This window comes from Coccinella septempunctata, chromosome 4 (assembly GCF_907165205.1).
Source record: "Coccinella septempunctata chromosome 4, icCocSept1.1, whole genome shotgun sequence".
NCBI lineage: Eukaryota > Metazoa > Arthropoda > Insecta > Coleoptera > Coccinellidae > Coccinella > Coccinella septempunctata.
Window position 1 is genome coordinate 28,291,000 of NC_058192.1, and position 25,676 is coordinate 28,316,675.

Below are 25,676 nucleotides of genomic sequence, written 5' to 3' on the forward strand. Positions count from 1 at the left end.
CGGAATTGCCTAAAAAAGAAAAAATCCCACGAATAACGATGATAAACCTGACCGGCAAGGGATCTCGACAGCTCTCTATACCAAAAACGTCGGCTATAACCGAGCTACTGAAGTGAAAGATGGAATCAACATTATAATAATAATAATAATAATAATAATGTCTGGCCTGCCTGGCAGCTATCTGGTAGATGGCCTGCCGGGTAGCCATCGTAACGACGTAGACGGTGCAGCCAGCCACGCCTGCTGTCCGCAGTCCCATCCCTTTTTCCTCTCTCTTTCACATCCTTTATGGGGGTGCTCTTTCTGCTCCCATTTCTCTACCCCTCACCCAAACCGAGAAAGGGGAGCACAAACCCATGGAAATGGTGATTACGAGAAGCCTCGGAAACAAGTCGCTGCCTGGGGATCGTCAGGGCATGTCTGGAGCCGGCGCTGGACATGACAGCATGCGGGACGTCGGTGGCAGGATGTTGAGGAAGCGGGCTCCTGCTGCAAAAGAAGCTACAGCTCCAAAGCAACAACGGCAACCAACGAGTCCAATTCAATTGCCGACTCGAACCGCTGAAGGTGCTGCGCAGGATATTCAGCCAGTGCTCACCCAAGCGGGGTTAGTTAGAAAGCGCATGAAGTGGACAACGTCCATGAATGAAACTATTGTGCGCATATATAACTCCATCAAGGGACTAGGGCAGAACACGAACAACTATAGGAAAAGGCTCCATGAGGAATTCTGCAACGCCTACCCAAATCTCAATGTCACTGAACAACGAGTGGCAGACCAGTACCGCGTAATTCTGAGAAATAAACTAATACCAACGGCCCGAATCGACGCAATTAAACGGGAACTTCAGCGTCCGCTAGCAATAGAGAATAACACCAACACCTCTGATGAAATTCACATGCCTGGGCAACAACACCTAGAAGACATTGATACTGAAAGTCCATCTTGCAACCCAAGTGAGCCTGAACTCAAGGACGATAGGGAAGAGCTCCACCGACAAGTTATCTCTGACATGAGGAGATACTTCGCCGAACTGGAAGGGACAGACCCTCTTCATCGAATAACACCGCCCCGACTCAATACATCCAAGAAGCTGTCACTTATAATCGACATCTTGAATAAGGACGTTTTACCTGAATACCTACAGAACGGAAGTTCATTGGAATATCTGCATCTAGTTTTTTACTGTGCAGCGCTGACGACAGCCAAAACCATAGGGGCAAAAATTCGCGGAACGAACAACAATGGTCCAAAATTACACAAATTACACGCTCCAGCATGGCAGAAACATCTTCAACACAAAACAGAAAGGCTAAGAAGAGACATTGGACGACTGACGGAGTACTTGAACGGGAATCGAGGAAGAAAGGTTGTGAAAGCTGCCAAAGAGATCATGGATAGAAACAGGACACATACAGAACGAGAGACGGAGAATGCTACAGCTCACCATTGCCTCGACACTCTGAAGCAAAAATTAAGTCTGTATGCAGAACGCCTGAGGAGATATAAAAGCAATTATAGCCGGAAAAGAGACAATAATTCATTCGAAAAGTCGGAAGAATCTTTCTACCGGTCACTCACATCGTCGGATGGAGAAAATGGAAAGTTACCACCAAAGGAAGCCATTGAACAATTCTGGACCGAACAATTATCAACGAAACCTCACTTCAATGGAGATACCGGATGGATTGAAGATGAAAAATCTGAAGCTATAAAATATGAGCCGATGCAGCATGACATGATCACAATTGAAGAAGTGAAATCAGCTATCAGAGGACTGCACAACTGGAAAGCACCTGGGCCTGATGGATTACAGAACTTCTGGATCAAGAAACTTTGGATCATGCATGACAAATTGACCTCCGCAATAAATGATGTCATTGAAAATCCTGAAAGAATGCCAGTATTTCTTACACATGGCACAACATACTTGTTACCTAAAGACCAAAGGAATACAGAAGACCCATCCAAGTACCGACCAATTACATGTCTTCCAACGATGTACAAATTAATCACATCGTGCATTTCAAACCGAATTCACAACCATTGCGAAAGGAATAACATCATCGCCATGCAACAGAAAGGATGCACCAAAGACAGCCGAGGGTGCAAAGAACAACTAATAATAGATTCAGTTATCTGCAATCAAGCGTTCTCCAAGCGAAGGAATCTTTACGCTGCGTACATAGACTACAAAAAAGCATTCGATTCTATACCTCACGAATGGCTCTTGACGATCTTGAAGATTTACAAGGTGGATCCCAATATTGTTAAGTTCCTGAAAAACGCCATGTCAACCTGGCGTACTAGTCTTCAAATGAAAGCAGCAGATTGCTCCATTACAACAGGAGCTATTCCAATAAGACGCGGAATTTTCCAAGGAGACTCGCTGAGCCCTCTGTGGTTCTGCATGGCCCTGAATCCCTTGTCTCATAGATTGAATTCTACCGACTACGGATTTTCCATCAAGAGCGGCAGTAGAACTATGATGAAACTGAATCATCTCCTTTACATGGACGACTTGAAACTCTTCGCATCTACCAAAAAACAAATGCAACTGATGCTGAAAATGGTGGAAGGATTCTCGGAAGACATCAAAATGAAGTTTGGACTAGAAAAATGTCGACTGCTCAACATAACGAGAGGGAAAATAGAAGATGGTACGTTCAAACTCAAGGAAGGTGCAGAAATTGAAGCATTAAAGGAAGGAGACACATACAAGTATCTAGGCATAAAACAGGCAAGAAAAATCAATCAGACCCAGATGAAGAAAGAATTAACGGAGGAGTTCACCCGAAGATTGAGGAGGATAATGAGAACTGGTCTTAACAGCAAGAATCTGATAAAAGCGATTAACACCTACGCTTGCTCGGCGCTGAGCTATTCATTTGGTATTATCTCTTGGACGACCACCGATTAAGCAGCTTTACAGAGAAAAATAAGGACGATGCTGACTAAACACAATAAACATCACCCCAAAAGCTCAATAGAACGGACAGAGCTGCCACGACATCTTGGGGGTAGAGGAATTGTTGATTTGTCCAACCGTATGTCCCAGGAAATTGAAGGACTTCGAAAATATTTCTTGAGCAAGGCAGCTTCGTCAGAACTCCATCGAGTAGTTTGTGTTGCTGATAGTTCTACACCATTAAAGCTACAACAGGATCACTTGGAAACCGTCGAACACTCTGCAGAAAGTAAAATGCAGAAACTGATTGGCAAACCTTTGCATGGGAGGCACCAGAACGAGGTCAACCATGATTACGTCGACATATCTGCGTCGAACTACTGGTTGACTTCCGGAAGGTTGTTTCCTGAGACAGAGGGCTTCATGCTCGCCATCCAGGATCAGGTGATTCCAACAAGAAATTACATGAAGTACATCGCCAAGGATGCCTCAGTGGCGGACGATAGCTGTCGTTATGGCTGTGCGACACATGAAACTATCCAGCACATCACCGGCGGATGTCAGAAGTTCGCGGGCACGGAGTACAAAAATAGACATGATGCTGTTGCCAAGATTCTTCACCAAGAATTGGCACTAAAACACCAACTTCTAACTTCGAAAAAGGTTCCTTATTACAATTACCATCCGGATGCTGTGCTGGAAAACGAACATCACAAGCTCTACTGGGATCGCACGGTTCTCACAGACCGAAAAATAACCCACAATAGACCAGACCTCATATTGCTCAATAAGGATGAGGACAGAGCACTATTCATAGACGTGGCAATTCCAAATAATACCAATCTTCTAGATAGGCACACTGAAAAAATTTCAAAATACAGAGATCTCGAGGAACAAACCAGAAGACAGTGGAAGCTGAAAGATATCAAGACCATCCCTATTGTCATTTCATCTACAGGCCTGATACCGAAGAAACTACTAGAGAACTTGAGGAAACTTCAGTTGGACGAAAATATCTATAGAGTCATGCAGAAGGCGGTACTGCTCGGAACGGCGAGAACTGTACGCAAGTACATGGGGAATGCAGAGGAACACCGTCTGCTCCGACAGGAAGTGCGGGTGGAGCAGGAATCCAACCTACAGCAGGGAGGCGAGGAGCGACCCGGACCCGACCACCACCACGAGCCCGAAAACCGGTGCTGGACGTGACAGCATGCGGGACACCAACGGCAGAACGCTAAGAAGGCGGGCGCCTGCCATACAAAAAGCTACGCCTCTAGACGAGGAGGACATCGACGAGGAGAGAGTTCAGGTTGTCGGTCGCATAGGGATTCAAAGCTCGCAAGAGCACCCCGTAGTCGGAACCGGCAGCCGAAACAGGACAGCACAAAGGGGACGCCACAAGTGGACGCCCGAGCAGCATAGCCTGCTGTCTGCGCTATACAGAAGATCAGGACCCGACAGAAGGGGATACATGAATAGGCTGCATGGTCTGTGGTGCGAAAACTGTCCAGACCTCAACTACATGACGCAGCAAAACCTGAGAGATCAGATCAGTCATCTCAAAAGAAGAGGAATCTTGCAGCGGCTTCGAGAGCAAGGAAGGTCGGAACAACAAGCTGAGGAGCAGGTGGCAGATGCTTTGAGCCAACATCAGCAATTGACGGTTGACATAACTCAAGAACAAGCTGTAGCCCTTTTGAGTGATATCGCGGGCCGAACCAGGACTGGTACACGCTCCAACAGGCCAATAACGGAACATGTGAGAGATGTTCCAGATATAGAACGCGCTGAAGAGCAGGTGACAGATGCTCCAGACCAACAACACCAAGCGATGACTCACAGAAGTGAAGCTGTAGCCCTAGAAGCAAGGCCAAGAACGGAACAAGTGAGAGAAGTTCCAGAGATAGAACTAGCTGAAGAGCAGGTGACAGATGCTCCAGACCGACAGCAACAAAGGCCAAGGAGAGATTCATCAGAGTTAATCGACAATACAAAAGAGGCTTTTGAGGCTGCCGTTGGAGACCCACTGATCAAACCCACCCGGATAAAATCAAGACACAAGGCTGAAGATCTAGCCGTTTTGAATAGCATCATTCAAGATCATCTTAACGAGACCTGCTCAATGGAAGAGGTGGAGGCTGCAGTGAGAGCAGCCGCTTATCTACTATGTCCACCGAAAAGTACAGCTGCGAATAATAATAATAAGCATAGGAAAAGGCTAAATCGACTTGACATCAAAATAAAATCAATGAGGCAGCAGGCATCATGGTACCAATGTGTCATAGATGTTCTGAAAGGAAAAACTAAACCGAGCAAGAGAATGAGGGAGATGATTGAGGAGCTTCGTGCTATACATGGTACCGTTAACTTGCCCACAGTCCATCTACTGAAGCAGAAAGCTGTAGATAAAATAAGATCACTTGCAGCAGCACGAAAGAAATTGATAAGGAGAAAAAGATGGATCGAAGATAACAACACCTTCACCGCGGAACCATCGAAATTATTTCAACCTCAACAGCAAGAGGTGCAAAACCCACCATCACCTCAGGACGTCGAAGAGTTTTGGAAAAGCCTGTACGAACAACCAGCAAAAACCAGGGATACTCCAGCACTACCCAGATTCCAGCAGATGTGTGATCAAACCCTACAGCAGAACGACGAACTTTCTGAAATATCACCCGAAGATATTAGACAAGCCCTTAAGAACAAGAATGATTTCACAGCACCCGGACCAGACGGTATTCAGAACTACTGGTGGAAGAGCTTTCCGGCTACACATAAACACCTGGCAAGATTATTCAGCGGAATGCTGATTCGCCGTGAGCCCATTCCTTCATGGTTGGTGGAGGGTAGGACAGTGCTGATACCAAAATCAGGGGACTTAGGGCAACCCAAGAACTATCGCCCAATCACTTGCCTCAATACACTGTACAAGATATTCACAAGTGTTATTCAAGATCGAATTCTGAGGGTTATTGGACCAGTGTGGGACAGTATCTACGAACAGAGGGGAGCAAAGAAAGGAGTGCAAGGATGCAAGGACAACTTGCTGATCGACAAGAGCGTATGCCTAGACGCCAGACATTACAAGCGCGACCTACATACATCATGGTTAGACTACGCGAAAGCATTTGACACCTCGCCGCACGACCTGATCATACGACTATTAAAAATGCTGAAAGTCCACCCTAACATCATCCATGCGATAGAAAGCATCATTGCGTTGTGGAAAACGAAGTTTGCCATCCGAGCAGAGGGACGAACCGTGTGTACGGGATGGGTGAGGTACAGAAGAGGAGTGTTCCAGGGAAATTCGCTAAGCCCGTTATTATTCTGCATAACACTCATGCCACTATCAATTGAGCTGAGGGCAAGCAAAATAGGATACAAGGCCGGTCCACCAGGCAGAAGGAACCACCTGATCTCCCACCTTATGTACGTGGACGACTTGAAACTCTACGCTCCCTCCAGGACCGCACTACAGCAACTATTGAATATCGTTTCCGACTACACCTCTGCAATGGGAATGTCGTTTGGTTTGGACAAGTGTGCTGTCTTTCATCTCCGCAGGGGCAGGGTTGATGATCCAGGAGAAGATATCCAACTGGAAGATGGAATGACTTTTCGACGTCTGGAAGAGGGAGAAACTTACAAGTTTCTCGGGATGAAACAGAGGGGAGTACTGGAGACAACCCAGATAAAGGACGCCTTATCAGCCAGCTACAAGAAGAAGCTGAGAGACATCTGGAAATCACAGCTGTCAGGAAAGAACAAAGTATCAGCTACAAATATGCTAGCCATCCCGATACTTACCTACTCTTTCGGGGTGGTAAACTGGACGGTGAACGAACTCCTCGATCTTGATAGGTCAACAAGAAAAACGATGAACATGAATCGTAGCCTTCACCCAAATAGCTCGATTCAGAGGATATACCTTCCCCGAAGCCAGGGGGGTAGAGGATTGCAATGTTTGGAATATCAACACTATCAACAAACATTGGAAACAGCAGTAAGGGTCCTAAGAAGTGAAGATCCGCTTCTGAAGTTTGTAGCTCAGCATGAACTCGCGAACCACGGAGCCTTCCTATTCCGAGCTGGACAGAGAGCCTTGGAGAAGCTCGGTATAACCGGCGTGTCGATCGATCCTGAGCGTGCTGGAGCACCGATCACTCAAGCGGACCAAAGAAGGCTAGCAAGACTGATCCGGAAGTCTCAGTCGAATACATTACTCGAACATCATATGAGTAAGAGCCTGCACTCCATATTTTTCAGGAGTTTAAAAGACCAAGATCTGTCGGAGGAATTGTCTTTCGCCTTTCTAAAGTCGGCTAGCCTTAAGTCAGAGACGGAGGGATTTGTGATGGCTTGTCAGGATGGAGTAATAAATACCAGATGGTATAAAAAGAACATCATGAAAATGGACACCCCAACAACGTGCAGAGCGTGCCATAGTCAACAAGAAACGATTATGCACATTCTTTCCGCCTGCAGAGTCCATGCTCCATCGGGGTATATAGAGAGACACAACGCGGCACTCCGAGTTCTCTACTTCCATCTGAGGGCGGCATATGAGATAGACAAAGAACCGGTGCTACCATATGTGCCTCTGGAGATTGAAGCGGTGGTCCAGAACGAGAAAGCTCGAATATACTGGAACTATCCTGTCCCAACAACACGGCAGATCAATGCAATAAAGCCAGACATACTTCTTTTGAACAAAGAGCTGAAGGAATTGTTCGTCGTGGAATTCTCATCCCCTGCAGAAACCAACATGGTGATGAAGGAAGAGCAGAAAAGACAAAAATACAAAGATCTTGTTTTCGAGCTTGGAACTATGTACCCGGGTCATAAAGTCAAGATGGTTGTACTGATCATAGGATGTCTCGGAGGAATGAGAGCCAACTACGTGGAAGAATTGAAGATTATTCCGGCCTGCAGATCTTGGGCCGAGATACTAGCGCACAGAATGCAGAAGGCGGTGTTGCTTGTGTCACTGCATATCATCAGATCCCATGAACTCTAGATGCCACTTGCAGCTCATCTCTTTTGTTAAGGGACGCTGCAAGGGCTGGACGAAGAACTTCTCCGTGGAATGTGTGAGGGGTTTTTAGTGAGTAGCCAAACAAGATCTCGGAGTCTCACACTACCTAGAGTGCGGACCCTCTGGGTGCCCATAAAGGGTTTTCCCCTCACACGAAGGAAAAAAAAAAAAATAATAATAATAATAATAATAACTTCATTTATCCAACAGGAAAATCCCAGTAACAGGGTAACAAATTACATAAACTCAAAGAAAAATACATGTGAATTCCCCATAAGCAAAACGAAATGAAATGGCAAGCACCTCAATACAATAATTAATCCGAGAAAAAAAAAACACACAACTATAATAGACCAATTCCAACTTTATTAGCACAATCACAAAGCCGATATACTGGTGCCCGCTGGAGAATGTTGGTCCGAGGCGTGGGCAGACTAAACATCAGAGAACCCCTGGCAGCCATTCTTGGGACGTAGATGTTTACCCGAGAGAGAAGGAATGGGCAGTCAATCTTTCCACTTAAAAGTTTTAGGGCGAATCTCGCACACTGCTGAACCTGACGTTCAATTAAGGTTGAAAGCCTCAGCTCCCTCGCTATGCTTGAAAGATCAGCACCACGCTCAGGATAAATGCCTGTCTTCCTATATTCGACATATTTCAGGAACTTCCTATGAATCCGCTCAATGGATGTAAGATGCGTGGCATAAATTGGGAACCAAATTATGTTAGCGTATTCCAACCTACTGAGAACAAGTGAGAAGTAAACACTTCTGAGAGCAGACAGATCGTCGAGCTCACGGAAGCTCCTGAACAGGAAACCCAAAGATCTACAAGCAGATGCACACAGATCTTCAACATGTGGAACAAAACTCAGCTCACTGTCAAACCAAACTCCCAGGTCACGAAAACGATCACCTACCGCAATAAGATCATTCCCAATGTGATAAGCGAAAGCTAGCGGGTGCGCCCTCCTGGTGAAAGTAACTTTAAAACACTTCTTCAAATTTAAAATAAGTCCATTCCGGAAGCACCAACCGTGAACCAACTGCAAACTTGACTGAAGAAGTAACTGGTCATTAATTCCAAATATTCTCATGAAAAGCTTCAGATCATCAGCATAGGCTAGAGCCCCACAATTGAGAGAGCATAAAAGGTCATCAATGAAAATCACAAACAACAATGGTCCGAGGTTAGATCCCTGAGGAACACCAAACTTGAGCTCATATTCAAAAGATCTGAATCCATTGTAGAATACATAATTAGTTCTTCCACTTAAATAGGAATGAATCAACTTCACAAAATTAGGAGTAAAACCAAATGATGCTAGCTTTTTCAAAAGCAAATTATGGTCAACGGTATCGAAGGCACGTGAGAAATCTGTATAGATCACATCGACCTGACCTCCATCATCAAGGGACTCTGCTATGACCTGCGAAATTGTGGCTAGGTTAGTTACAGTCGACCTCCCCCGGACAAAACCATGCTGTGCTGATGATAAACGTTGTTTAATATGGTGGTAAATGCTTGAATACAGAACCTCTTCATATATCGTCTCAAAGGTAGATGACTATAGAAAAATAACGAAATTTTTTGACCAACTTTGAAAAGAGTACTCAATCTACCGGATAGAAAAGGAAAATAAGATATAAGCCGACATAACGCATCTGCGTTATGATCTAGAATTGATCAAAAAACGACCTGAAGTTCCAAGAAATCTTCGATGCTGAGGTGTCCAGAATGACAGCTAATAAAACGAGAAAGCCTTTATACCTCGTCAAAACACAAAGCCAATGCCTTACATGTCAGATGTACGGACAAGCACAAAACAAATGCTCCTTTCCATTCAGATATGTGAAATGTTCGGGTGATCATAGCACCAAAGACTACAAACTCAACAGAAAATGTGGAAATGGAAATGTCAGATGCGTTCTAGAGGACAAGAAGGCCACCAAGCTAAAAAGAATGTAGTGTATTCAAACTGGCGACAAGAAAGAAGAAAACCGTCCAAAATACTGCAGGAGAAAGTAAAGTCCATACCCAAAGAAGATGAGAAGAAAAAAAGTAGTCAAGGCCCGCACAGATTAAAGAGCAACAGAAAGAGCCTCAAGCAAAAGCGACGACAAACGTCCAAAAATAAAATAAGAAAGTCTCTGAATCCGCCGACGATCTAGACACTTTCATAGAAAAAAAGATTGAAAATTGAGACAGAAGTGGAGGAAAAAATACATGCAAGGACTGTTCAGTAAACTGAATAACTTGACCTTACAACTAGGAAAAATTTCCTCAAGATAGTATCCTGCAACATGAACGAGGTCAAAACTTCCTAGGTAGAAGAAATTTTATCAGATAGAAAACTAGATATTAGAGCCTGACAAAAAACAAGAATCCAGCCCAATTGATGAATTATGAGACATACAGATGCGACAGAATAGCAAACCCTGGAGAAGACGTAGCTATTGGTGAGAAGAGATCTGAAACACTATTTCAAAGAAAGATCCGACGAGTTAGAACCCTCTACTCAACCGAACCCTCAGCCATATATTTATATTTTATATTGCTTTCCGATGCCAGATTTACCTTCCACAGTCCCGTAATTGCAATTTAATGAAATTTTGTCGGATTTCTAGGGGTTGCATCTCAGCCATCTTGAATATTTTATAAAGAAAATTTTTGCTGCTATGACTTATATTGATGACTTCTACCTTCTTTAAAAAAAACTCCTTCGAAAATACCCTGTATAACAGAAGGATTCCAGAAAAAAACAAGCGAAATGTCTTGTTCTCCTAGATGTCGCCAGAGCATTCGACAGAGTGTGGCATGAAAGATTGATTTCTAAAATGAGATGTGCTGGATATTCGATCAAACCATACAAGCTAATTAGAAATTATTTGAGGAATAGGAGATTCTACGTGAATGTGGAAGTAGAAATATCCGAAACCAGATATACATATGTAAGCAGTAGTGCCTCAAGTGTCAGTACTTGGCCACTACCGTACGATATACACATTTACGATATTCCAAAAAATCCAAGAACTATGCTGACACTATACGCTGACGACATTGGACTCGCAATTAGACATCGCAAGTCTGAATTCATAGAACGAAACTTATAAGCAGCTGTCGGCGAAATAAATGATTGGTGTATCAAGTAGAGAACAAAGATCAACGAAGAGAAAAGCTGAACGATATTAGTACAGAAGAGAAAACTGAAAACTAAAACAAATTTGGAGGTCGATGGAGAAGAAATGAAATGAAAAAGCGCAACGAAGGATTTGGGTATCACCCTAGACAAAGGACTAATCTGTAGAAGTCATATCAAACAAGCCATTCACAAAACCAAGGCAGAGCTTAATAGACTCTACCGAGGACTCTACCCTCTGATACGTAGAAGGAACCACATGGAAAGAGACAAAATTGAAAACAATCAAACCCGTCCCTAGACCACAACTGATATATGGATCTGATGCTTGAGGATTCACGGCAAAGAACCATATCCGAAGAATTCAGGCAACATAAAACAAGCTGCTACTACGTGAAATAGATGCATAGTTCGTTCGGCACAAACAGATTCATCGAAATTTGAATTGGAAAACTATCACCTACAACTATCAAATTCATGAAGAGGAGAGCAGAGAGGATATTCCGTTATTCGAAACATCGAAAGAACATCCGAATGAAAATATGTTTCACTGTCATCTCTCGATATATATCAAAAAAAAACGAAAGCGAATTTTGAAATGATACTTAATGAAAATCCATAACTGAACTAAAAACAGATTATATTATGGTTTCCACAAAAATGAGTGGTAAGAACACGACACGGTGAAGTTTACCTTCACCCACCGGAAGATGCTATTGTGATAGCGAAACGAGTGTCGTGATAATGATCTTTTTCAGCTCAGAAAGCGAATGTCTGTAGGAAGATGTTCTATCGTCATTACTATGGATCTTGAACTGAGCCTTTCGATCGAGTTGGCGATGGCAAAGTACGTCATTGTGGCCACCTAAGAAAAGGAATTATATAAGAGGGAGAGTAATTCATGAGTTCTAGATCCAGTCTGACCCTGTCTTCCACCAGAGGTTATAAGGGATATTCAAAATGGACTGTTCCTCTCGGCAAATCCTGCAGATTATTTCACTGCGATATGGAGTTTGGGTAAGTGAGATCTTAGTCATCAGGGCCCGTGAAGGCAGCCACTTAAGATCTCAGACTGACTCTACAAAATCTTAGCCAATGGTGGCTTGTTTGCTGGGAAACGAGATAGTCCAGACCGGGACGCCTGCACCAATGATCTAGGACCTTTCTTATATCCAGCTGATATTTCGTTTCCTAACTTAGGAATTAGAAATTCCGATAGTTGGTTCCGGGCCAATAAAATCAATGGTCTACATCAAACGAGTTTCTAAATTCTAGGGATTCAATATCTAGAGGTGTTTCACGTATAATTGTATAGGCTTTCAGTGCAGAATCAAGACATTTTGATGATTCTGAATCAGTGTTCCAAAAATGTCCCAACTATTTTCGTTTGTCCAAACTATATTTGTGGAGACGAGTTTGCAACCTTTTTCCTTCGACCTTATAATAATAGCTCTGTTTAACATAAAAGCTGTTACCCATTAACTACCTCTTTTAATGTAACTATCTCTTGTGATGTATAATTGATTATGAACGCATAATTGTTATGAGCAACCGAACATAGAAGTATTCAACCCATCCGAATAATTATTTTATTTATAAAAACTCCATTCTTGGTCCCACCTTGCAAAGAAGAAATTTTTTTCAGATTCTCATTTATACCCAACTTATCTCATAAAATTTGAAGATCTTTAAATAGTGCCTTTCATAGTGTTCAAGCTATTGACAAATTTTTTGTCGAATATTCCTCCTATTAATTTCTCAAATCGGCCTCATAATATAAATATTAGGAAATAAACATGGACAATTCATAATACGTTACATTCGTCAAGGTATGAATGGAATTTTTGCAACCACGACACTTTTCGTCCACCGTTCATCACTTATTTTTTTCACATTTTTTTAGATACAATTACGTTAGAGCTATCGAGTCAATTTCTTGAATCCACGATTTAACAAAAACATAAGTTCCTGTGACAATAACTGTTATTTGCCTTTGTCGAATTAATTCTTTTCAAATTCCGCTACATTTTAGTGTTCATTATAACCAAGAATGGATACAGATAGCGATATGGATATCAGCAACACTCTTCCAGAGCTGGGAGAATTGAAAATTAATGCGACGTAGCCGTGGCCAGCAAACAGGTGAGTACCTACTTTCATTAAGCTATGTGGATTCGACGAAAAAATAAAATATACACCTCTACCAAAAACTGTCTATTAATGCCTCACCTGCTTGCTAGCTTCGGCTATCAATTTGCAGGGTCGACTATAATAGGCAGTTTTTTGTCATTGGTACATAAAAGGCTTTTTTCAATGATTATGACTAATATCATTATTTTGAAATGAATTTTATCCCATTTGAATTGCTTTTATCCATCTCTGTATGTGTCTTTATAAGGTCGAAGTCAAATTTCCAAATATCAGTTGTTCGCTTTGAATCGTTATTATTTATGAAAATTTATGGTTGTATTCTACTTTTCATCTATAAGTTACAAATCTGTAGCGTACGATCGATCTATCAGCGTCCGATTGACAGATTAGTAAATAACACAATGGGGTATTTTCCTAAATTTCAAAATATATGTCATAGAAATCCTTTTAACTCAAATATCTCGAAATATATTTTTTTCGAATTTTAACATATTTCATTTTGTCTGTATTCGATTACGAAAATTCTTATTTCAGAAGAGCTCTTGTGAACATTCTACGTCATTTTCACAATCCGGCAACGCTTATTTGTGTCAGTAATGGTCATGAAAGTTTTCTGATCACCATAGATGCAATAAATATCAAGTTTGATGATCACATTTGACAAGAAAAACACACGATGACTAAGGTAATCGGTTTTAAGAAGGTAAAGTCACAGATTACAGAAACAATTTTTTGTAATCTGTGGATATCTTCTTGATCGGTTCCAGTGTTGTCGAATTAACAAAAATTACTATACTTTAATGAAGGCATTCTACGTCACAAGCTTTCACATAGTCGAAGTTTCGAAGGGTGTATTTCTGAAATGTCTGAATTTTGAAGCGAATCTTTTACGTGTTGGATAACTAGTAGAAAAGGCTTTCCATGAATAATCTCAAATTCGGTTTTGGAGTTTTAGGAAACTTGCCCATTCTAGAAATGTTCCATGTTCCTGTAACTATCTTCTTTACGTTTGATCTACTTATCGTAAATAGTTCCTGTAAGCTACAGATCACTAAAAACTTGCAGTATTGCAACTGTCCTGTAAGCTTATGAAAAGTTACAGATTGGCTTACAGATAAGAGCAGAATACCACCATAACTATGATTTCTGAATATGAGTAGTGGACTATACGTAGTGGGTATAAAGTAATAACACATATCATCCATATCTTCAGTTTTCTCTTTTCTGCAAATATACTGGAAGTTTTATTTTTATAATATAAGTGTTATAGAAAAACCTTGTGTATGTCATTGATCCCAAAATATTCGAATTCTGTATAACCTTCGTCATCATGATGACGATGATAATAAGATTATCTTGTCCGTATACTAGAGATAAAACAGAGGTGTACGAAAACGCTTCTCATAATGGAGAGACAAAACATACAAAAAAACTTCGAAATGATATCAAAATTATTATAATGAGATTGAAGTCAGTATGAGGTGAAATAAATTTTGAACTAGGAGAAATCTATGCGCGATATCAAGTCGCTTTCGTGAAAAAAATTAAAATTTCGTATTAATAATTTTTTTCATTAGCGTTTCGGAAGTGTTGATTTTCACATGCATTGACGTCTGGAAAGTAATACTTTTTCAGAATCGTTTTTTTCGCAGGCAAATATTAGTACGAGATCCCGCTGCAGAATCACTACGTTCATTACGTACAGAGACAAACACACATTTTTACATACGTTTATGAATAGGAGAATACACTGATAACACCGCAGCCTGTCAAAAGTGGCCGCAAGTAGGTAATTTTAATTAAATTAATGTTAATCAATATTCCAAGAGAAATTTCGTTCACTCCGTTTTGAAATAAAATATCATCCACATCATAGCAATGCATGTAAAGAATACTAAAATCCATAGCTGCCGTTGCACACTCGGCCGCAACTACCTCGCAGCCAGGTGTAAGCAGGTAACGTGAATATTTTAATAGATATTTTGTTGGGTACTTCCTAAGACCCCCTATAGTGTGTTATTACATAAGGAGGACACTTTTATTTATCTATTATCTCGGTAATTATGAGAGGTAGAGAAAAACGAATTTCAGATTTGGAAAGAGCAAAACGCAGATATCCCACAAGCTAGGGTGAGAAAAAAAATTTATTTTCTCCGCCAAAAACTCGTAAAGTATAAATGAGCAAAACGAACGCACTGGTGAGCAAAACGGAGCAAAACGAGAGCTTTCGAATGATACCAATATTGGAAAGATTCGTTGAGATGCCCTGCTGGTGTAATATTACACCACCAGAGCACGAAGAATTGTTTATAGCTCATTGTACATAGGTGAGCAAAATAAACTGAGTGGTGAGGAAAACGAAGCAAATTGAGAGCAAAACGGGGGAATGAAAATCGTAAAAATTCTTTGAGGTGCCCTGCTAGTGTAAAGCCGCTTAAGTCTACCGCGGAAGTCTTTCATTCACGGTAGTAGGAAAAATATTGTTCCTAACATAGGGAAGATGGGGTGAGTGATACCTCATTTGAAAGGTATTTTTATACCGATTTCAGCACAGTAATTGTTTTTTCATTTTATGCATTAGTTCTCGAAATATTCGTAACTAAGTATTTGAAAATGAAGTGAAGTTTTCATGGCACTTGTATTGTATTTTTGTGAAAAATCGACATTTTGAGCTTCAAAACAACCATGACTGTGTCTTCCTTCCTCCAATCCACTGACATAGAAATCTTTAATCAAGATGTTGAACAAACAAAGCGTATTGCGAAGGAGCTCAATCTTGCTGAAACTCAATCTAAATTATCTTCGATAATTTGGTGACAACATTGTCGGCCCGTTTTTTTTCCCTGGTAATCTTACTGGAGATATGTATTTGGACTTATTGGAAAATCACATTGATCCAATTTTGACGGAACTTATTGAAAACAATGCTGGAAATTATGTGGAAGAGTAGATTGTGTTTCAGCAGGATGGAGCTCCTCCACACTACGCCTTACCAGTTCGAGAATATCTGGATCAAAGATTTCCAAATCGGTGGATTGGAAGAAGGGGTCCCACTGAATGGCCAGCCAGATCGCCAGATCTGTCACCACTAGATTTCTTTCTTTGGGGCCACTTGAAGAGTGAAATTTACTCTACACAGCCCGATTCCATAGAAGATTTAAGAAGACGTATAGTGAACGAATGTTGTCAAATCACTCCAGAAATGCTGCAAAATGTGCGCCATCGTTTCGAACAAAACTTATTTCATTGTATGGAAGCTAATGGTGAACAATTTGAATATTTAATTAATTGAGGTGAGTTTTTGATGAATTATTTACTTTACTTTGAAAAGTCTTATTTCTTAGATCAATACTTCAAATCGTTCTGATACCGTAAAGTTAGAGAATGATTTCAGTGAATAAAACAGCTAGTCGAACATCTGACCCTAGTAGCATTAACACGTACGGTATGACTTCATTTGCCCAGTGGTAGATGTTCTGCAATTTCAAATACAAGTACAGAAATTTTGGTGTTTCGGAAGCACGAAATGTCAATTATTCGCAAAAAATTAATTTAAGTGATAAAATTAACTAACGCATGAATATTTCGAGAACTAATGCATAAAATGAAAAAACAATTACTGTGCTGAAATCAGTATAAAAATACCTTTCAAATGAGGTATCACTCACCCCATCTTCCCTATTCAAAAATTGGGGGTGAGGATTGTAGTAGCAAGGGTTGAAGCGCTATGCGTCCGTAACCTACATCTTAAGTTGTCCCCCTCGAAACAGAAATCGACCTGTCCGAGCATTTCTATTGAAAAATTTATTTCGTCTGTAATCTCGTCTGTTTCGTTTTCAAATGGCCACCCTGTATAAATATAATGTAGCTTTCGAAGTGATTTCAATATTGTGAACAAAGCCTAATGTATCTTGAGAATTCATTATATTTTTTTTCATGTAGGGAAATTTTTGAAGTAGTTATGTATTTATAATTCAGCAACGGAAATCAGAATCATGAAATGATTGTCTTTCTCTCATTGAGTAATTCCAATGTGCTGATAACTATAAGGTTTCAGATTACTTTCTCTATCTAGATTGTTCTTGAATTCTAAAATGAATACTTACAAGCAATACAATTCTTGCATTTTTATTAGGTACCGACAAGTACCACCATTGAAACAGTAATGCTTAGCCATTCCGGGTTCGCAAGGACGATCTGAAAGAAAAAAATAAAGTATTAATTGTACTACGTACATTGATTAATTGTTGTGAGTATCCAAGAAGATAAGTCAGTATTCAGTAGGAAGCAAAAAAATTTTGGAATTTTCATTTCTTCAGATTATCTCATTTTAAATCATTATTGTCTAATAATAAGTATATAACTGGTTACTGTGTGTATATTTGGTTTCAAAATAAATGAAAAGGCATGATACTTTCTCAAGTACAATTTGGGGCTCTAACTTAAGTCAAAATCAAACTGTCATCATCAATTTCAAACGGGTGTTAATAAGAATCGAATTGACAATAATCAATTTCAAACTGGCAGCCAATTTACAATAAACAAAATGAAATTCGCGATTGCCAATTTAATGTTTTTATGTAAATTGATTGTAACTAATGAATGAGTAATTTAAAAAGTAATAACATAATAATTAATCGAAACCATTTAGAAATTTTGAATAAAACTTTTTCTGAAAGAGCTATACTTTACATTACAGGATTGAATATTTTCATGAATATGTGAAATGAATTTTGCTAAATTCCCAAAAGTTATCTTGTCTCTATTGTAACGCACGATAATTTTTAATCTCCGCCTACAATAATTTTTAATTTCTGCCTACGATAATCCGTTTGAGTCCGACTGGAGTTGAGAACCGACTGAATTAAAAAGAGTAATCCGTGTATAGTGGTATGGAGTTTTCTGTTACAGAATGTCCAAATAGTGCAGATAGATCGCACGAATCTCAAATGTACTAATAGAATTGGCAAATGAATATGAACCACAACTTTGTGACTATTATGCCGTCATAAAAGTACGAAGAAATCAATCAATTTCAAATCTAGATCAATAGGTATCAACAGTATCAGTATCATTTTTTTTTTAATTTCTCTTCAAGAGGGAATGACCTGAGTTGAAAGTTATGAATTTTTAGCAAGTATCGGATGTCCCTACTGTCATATATTTATGCACATACGTGTATCTATGTGTTCAGTGCTACGCCACTGATATGAGCATGCGTGCATGCATTAGCAGATCAGGTGACATATGAATAAAAGGACAGTTTAAACCTACATGTCGTTTGAATAACGTTTGGTATCTAACACCTACTTTATTTTTTCGTTTCTTCTATTCCACTTGAATGGCCTCCATGGTCAGAAGACTAATGAAATATTTCCCCAATTTTGTTTGCATGTTGCATGGTTCACATCAAATGAAAGATATCCACGTTCTCGTCCACGGTGACGTTTTATTTAGGCACCCTGCGCATTCGGCAACTTGCACTGATTCCAACTATGTATATAATCCAGGAAAGAATAATGATAAACGGTAAACTCCTCTTATAGTCGATATATAAGGCGCTAAGAATGAAAATGCATACTGAAAGAAATGTTTTCTTGAAATGTTTCTTCATATCAGGCTTCTAAATTAAAGATATCGGTCTGGTCTATTGTGACAAAATATTCGCCATATTTCAGTTGTATTAAAAGATACATGATGAATAGCTCCCGTAATTTCTTTCAGAAAAATGAAATTTCAGTGTTGAAAAATTATGTATGAGATTTAAAAATTTTAATGGAAAAAAATATTATACTACGACGAAAATTTTACTGAACATGAGAGGATCTATAGCAAATGTCTTATGGGCAAGTAATACCTCAAGAATCTCCATTCAAAAAAGGCATTCACTAGTTCTTAATTTATGCTTTTGATTTTTTTTTTATTGAAGTTAAAGGAAGTCTTAATGTCAATTAGCCTGTTTTATTATAATTTTGTTGTTTTTTTATGAGAAAAAATGCAGAACTTCAGTGTCTATAAAACTTGCCTTCACAATCATTTCTCGACTGTTTTTCAACATATTTCGATAAAAGTAGCGACGGGGTAACATGAGCCATTCAATTCTTTATATATTGCAAAAATTTTCATAGTGATATATGCCAAATATATAATATTCGTAATATTACTTCTCGCGTGGTAATTTCTACTTTTCAATTAACTCAGCTCGTAATTCAGGTTATTGTTGAAAGATGTGGTACATTTCCGTATTTGGGGAAGCATCCGTAAAGCAACCAATATCGATCGTCTTGATGTCGAATCGTATGTACTACTTCGCCTTGAGAGTGTATCATTGACTGTGATACTTCAACATTATAGTAATTATCCTTTGTTATTTCATCGGGCCCTTGAATTTTGGATATCGAAATATTTCTTAGTGTTTCTTCGTTTATGTCGAATAACTGTATGTTATTTTGTCGGCGTTTTCCTTAATATAATGTTATGAAGAAAAAATAATATTGGAATACAAGAAGTCAGCTATAAGGAAGCCGTATTCTGAATTGTCTATTGCATAGGATGGTCGACAGTGATACTGAAACAACTGCGATATAGTAACTTAGTTAGGTATTTATGGACCATTTCGATGGGTTTTACCGTCTGATAAAGAAGTTCCTTCATTATTGATACTATGCATACATACTCAGGTGCATCTTCTAAAGACCGTTTTCGATTAACCTATATCTATATCCATAGTTTAGGATATCCCTAGCGATAGAGGACGAATCTGGTAGTTTTTAAGTGGTTTACTGTATCCTCACTAAACGAGAAGATGAACAAATAGCTTTTCGAAAACGGCGCGGCAGTAAGACTATTAATTTGGCCTATTAGGTATAACGTGTAAGCATTGAATAATCGATGGTATTAGTTTTTCGGTCTCATTCAAAGAATTGTTTTGTTTCACCAGAAACTTTTCCATTAAATGAACATCAAATGAAAATGTTGACTTTTTTTCTGATGATGAGACTAAAATTATCATAAATGAGTACATTTTCACCTCATACTCGTATAATCTTCTAGAGATGGTTTTCAATTCTAGCTAGTTTCGTTGAGATAATAAAGAAAATCAAATTTATAGAACAATCAGCATTAAAACATAAATGGATCTGTGGCGTCTATACCCAAATTTAATTAATTTCTGAATTTCAATTTAAATTAAAGAAGAAAGGATCGTATTTCAACCCAATCGAATACTTGCAATCTAGTCACTCATGTTAAAACTGATTTTTTCGTGATGTTGGAGCGTTGAGAATCTCTAGTTCAGAGTGATCATTATATTTTAGTTGTGAAAGTCAGAATTCTCTATAGTAGAAGGAAGAAGCAAATTGTAAGAGTATAGAGCACACGGACCACGAATGGCAGAGTAGTGAGTATAGGTACCAGTTGCTTCAGAATTCTCACGGAAGTCGAAGTGTGCTGATGATGGCTTGCCACTTACACCTCGCGCCGTACACACGTACCGCCCATGATCACCTACGGAAGGTTCCGTGACAAGTAACGTACTACTCCTCCTGAAACAAACGTAAAAAAACATTAATTACATGAATATGTAATAATAGATGATAAATGAATAGGTTATTTTAATACAGGTTCATATGAGGGTGAAGTTATCTTCATGAAAAGCTTGGTACAGACGGATTTTAGTGCATTATTCCTCATTCTACAAATGTGACGGCTTGGAAGTTGGAAACAGAATTCCTTTTCAAAATATTGATAAATCAATCAACGATTTATTAGTCATTAGGCTTTAAAATAGTATCACTTAGGAAATATCAACTCGCCTAGATAAAGATCATAATTTATAATGATAGTTTTAGTGTCTGGAAATATAATGTAAGGAAGGTTTTAGCGGCATGCAGACAGGAATTGAATTCTGAAGATAGTGGTTTCCAGACAATGCAGATGGATCCTCACGTCAGCCCGGGTAGCTCAGTTGGGAGAGTACCTGACCGGTATTCGGGGGGTCGTAGGTTCGAATCCTGCTCTGGGTGGTACTTTTTTCAGAATTCAATTCCTGTCTGCATGCCGCTAAGACCTTCCTTACATCATAATTTATTGCCAGAATTAATATCGAATGATAAACAAACGATATAGATCCGTCAATTAAGAGCTAATTCTCCAACCGTGCTTTGTGAAACCAAGCATTAGGCGCGCTGCAAGTTGAACCCAAAGCACGCACAATACCTAGGTCTTCGTATATAGCAGGGAAATGAGATGATCGTATGCTTTTCATTCATTCATTGCTGAATCCCGTTGCCGGGAATGAATCCACGAAAAGACCAAAAAAGGGAAAAAACAAAAAGAAAAAGAAAAGAAAAAGTGCGAACAGACTTATAATTTTTCAGGGCTAATTGCGACTGTGTGCTCTCCTGTGACTGTAGAGACCCAACCGTGACCTACAAATCCTACCACACTCTGGGCATGGATTGTCACCAACCACATCTGGTCGCCGCTGTATCCTTCTCGAGTCTCCATTATAACTGTGTACCAAAGACCTCCACTGTGTCTAATGCTAGTTGTTCCCAGTTATGATTGGCATTAACTGATTTTAGGGATTGATGTAGTGTATCCTTGAACCGCTTATACTGGCCTCCTGGTTTCCGGGTTCCCTCAGTGAATTCGCCATATAGAGCTATTTTGGGGATTCTTGTGTCTTGCAGCCTAAGTATGTGGCCGCTCCATCTGAGTCGGGCCCTCGTTACATGAGTCTCAATGGTTGTACAACTCGCGCGTTGCAAGACTTCTGCATTTGAAACTTTGTGGAACCATCTGATGTGCAATATCTGTCTTAGATGACGTTGTTGCGTTTGTTTAAGCTGTTTAATATGTCGCCTGTAGGGCGTCCAGCTTTCGCTTCCGTAAAGAAGCGTTGGGAGGACCACAGCTTTGTAAACAGCTGTCTTGGTCTTCAGATTGAGGTCGTGATTTCGAAACACTCTGTCCTTCAGCTTCCAGAATGCCCGTGATACCGAATTGATACGGTTTTGTATTTCCGTGTCTAGGTTAGCCCTAGTATTTATGAAACTTCCCAAGTATTTGAACTGCTCGACCTGTTCTAGGATTTTGGTTTTGACAATATTGAGTCTAAGGCCTAAAGGTTCATATATAGGTTTATAGATGTCCAACATTATCTGTAGATCTTCTGAGCTGCTAGCGATAAGTGAACAGTCGTCTGCATATTGAAGTTCAGTGATAAACTTGGTACTGGTTTTTGCTCTGAGGCGCTTCAGGTTAAACAGGCCTCCATCAAATTTGAATCTTATCCCAACACCTCTTACGGGCATACTCATGTCAGCAATTATCGATATAGCTTTCATTGCTTTTGGTTCAATATGCGTTAACTTCTCCAACACTCTTGTCCGCAGAATTATACTCGCTTCGATGGTGTGCAATTTGGGTGGGGCCTTTAGCTGCATCCACATCATGTAGCTGTGTGCCGATCGGCAAAGCTGATGTGTATGTAGAGATGCACCGTTAGCACACACCGGCGGCATATTGGCAAAAGCCATTGTGCATCCACATTCCACATACACATCGGCTTTGTCGAGCGGCCTTGCCGATTGGCGCACAGCGGCATAATGTGGATGCAGCTCATTACTTCATAAAGCTGCGTTCATATCACGCCAAGGCCTCTCGGCAAAGCCGATGCGAATATATTAAATACACCGTCGGTTGGCACACGGCGGCATATTGGCACAAGGAAACGCTGCATCCACACTCCAAAACAACATCGGCTTTGCCGAGCGCGGCCTTCAAGGATTTACTATAGATCATTTCTGAGCTGCACGGACAAAAAAATGGCTCATTCAAATATCGATAATGCAGAAGCATCAGCGGATTTAATCGAAAGAGAATCGTGATTAAATTACAGACCAAAAGATTAAAATGAAGATATAGACGAACCAGTTGTGGAAAACGAAGAAATGGACGAATTACCAGTTTATGATAAAACAGAAAAAGCAATTTCCCCAACCGATATCAAGGATAACTGGACAACTTCCCTGTTAGATAGTTAAAGAGCAAGCGAAAGATTGTTATATTGAAAAAATCCAACAATTCAAAAAGAGACAGTTACTCTCAATACTCTCACAAATATTGTGAAGGAAGGAGTAATGAGGGCAGGGCACCATCCAAAAAAGTGAAGAACTACAGAAGCAATAGTGCGAAACTACAGGCCTATAATCCTATTGTCAGCCCTAAAACAAGAAGTCAGAAGAGTTAGCTCAATGAGGTTAACAAAAGAAACTGACCAACCTCCTACCAGCACAGCAATTCGGATGCAGAAGAAATCATTCAATAAAGCAGCAATTACTGGGATCCACAGCATGCATGATAGAAGAATTCCAGAATCAAGGAGCAAGAGGTACCGTTTTACAAAACGTTTTCACAGTAGCTAGAGAAGGAATTTTCTAGTGCATACGGGTACAGGCCACCATTCACTGTTGGGTTCAAATTAACAATGCTGTACCTAAGGTGGCGTAAGGACGCAGTAACAAAGCCTACACAGAACACAACTGATTCTCCGAACTCGTACAAGCCATAGAGCTTCTTAGGGCTACTACGGTACCTACACTACACCTCTGCCAGCTGAGAAAACAAATTTCAGCCTTCCTGAAATGGTTTCTTGACTCTTTTGCGATCATTCACTTCCCAAATGCCCTGTCGGATAACGTAAGTTTGTAGTACTGTTTTACTTTTGAATATGTTAATAAAGTCATATCAAAATTTAAGCTTTTCCGAAATGGTTACTTTACTTTTTGGAAATCTCCACTTCGCAATTGTCAGTATCGAATAAACTGTATTGTGAAAGTAGGAGGGAGTCTGCCTTTTTCAGCAACCGAATGGATTGAATTCATGTGTCATTCTTGAGTATCTAAAGGATATACTATGGACATTTCACCTTCCTGAAATGGTTTCTTTACACTCTATCGCAAGTGCCCTGTCCGATTACGAAGTATTTTGAAACTTTGAGGACGTCTGCCTTCTTTAAGCAACCGAATCACCGTGTGACTATTTCATGCTTTACTCTTGAATATCCAAATGATATAATATCGAAATTTCAGCCTTCCTGAAATGGTTCGAAATTTCACTTTTTTTTTTCGTCATAAAAAATGGCGGCTGCCGGGCATTTTGCAACGGCCATAACGTCTGCCAAAAAAACTTCATATTCTCAATTGTGTTCCAAAGTATATGAAACAAAAATAAATCTAAAATGACTGCAAATTCATCATTTTTACCTATGATCTATGAAGGAGTCGTTTTCTTTTCGAGTGAGTCCAAGCACTGTATAGACACCAACTGGTGTTCATACTGTGGTCCATGGAGTCATATATTGACGAATCAGTCTTCCTAAAATTAGTTTTCTTCCGACGTTGCTAGCTCTTGAACTATATGAGAATTTACAGGAAACCGACCATTTGAGAAGAGACCAAAATAAACACAAAAACCCCAGCACGATTTTTTTCATTTAGAAATAAATGGATCAAGAGACTAACGTTTTATAGACAGATGCCTTGATCCAAAGTTCAACTAGGTCAACCGGGAGGTTAACCAACCTGGTCTAGTCTATAAGATTGAAAACTTTGGGAAAACCCCCTTGTTTGTTTTGACTTTTTTTTTTATTGATGGAATTGTTTAAAATTCTTAAGTTTCCTTCATTTATTTTGAGCTATGTCATATATTGTTGGGTCATATAAGGGATGCGAAAAATTGAAGGTAGTTTTCCAGTTTTTGACTTGAACATTACGAGAAGGAAATCCAATTCATCTGGTTACCTCATTCGGGATATTCAACAAGGTCGGGAAGAACTGCAGCCGCACCATTATGACTAGATGTCAGAGGAACGCATGCCTAACCATCACAGGCGCTCTGAGATCCACCCCTACGGCAGCCATGCATTGTCTGATGGGTTAACCTCCTTTACACCTTGTAGTAACAGAGGTGGCTATGTTAGAGTTTGGGAACAAGGACAATGGCGCGATAGAGGACTGTTCAGGGGGCACGCGAGGGCTCTCAATATGGTGAAGGATGCCAACGCATCCCTTCTCCATAGAGGGGACCGCGCGGGCACCTGCTTCTACTTTGCTAAACCCTACTGGGTAATTGTTCCTAACAGAGACCTATGGTCTACACAAAACAGGCTTCTTGTGCCTGAAGGTCCCACTTGGTTCACCCATGGCTCTGTGATGCCCACAGGGACTGGAGTGGGAATAGTGGGACCTCGTTTCAAGCTGTCCATCCCCCTAGGAAGGGATTGTTCCATAGTGCAGCCTAAACTGTATGCTGTTCTGGCCTGCACACTGGAAAATATCCGCAGAGGGTACTCCGGTAAACACATCTATATTTGTTGTGACAGTCAGGGCACCCTGGAAGCCCTTTCTGAGGGAAGGTAGTAGAGATG

General features: G+C 40.1%; 1 protein-coding gene across 3 annotated transcripts in view; it reads right to left on the reverse strand.

Annotated features, from left to right (window-relative positions):
- Nucleotides 1-25,676, reverse strand: part of LOC123311185 (protein vein) — a 113,704-nt gene that overhangs the window by 9,379 nt on the left and 78,649 nt on the right. For 2 of the 3 annotated variants that reach the window (XM_044894998.1, XM_044894996.1), the window contains exons 3-4: nt 20,627-20,787; nt 17,350-17,440 (exon numbers count right to left, since the gene is read on the reverse strand). In XM_044894998.1, coding sequence (XP_044750933.1) covers nt 17,350-17,440; nt 20,627-20,787 — 252 coding nt within the window. The remainder of the gene's footprint in view (nt 1-17,349; nt 17,441-20,626; nt 20,788-25,676) is intronic. The other variant, XM_044894997.1, reaches the window with a different exon arrangement.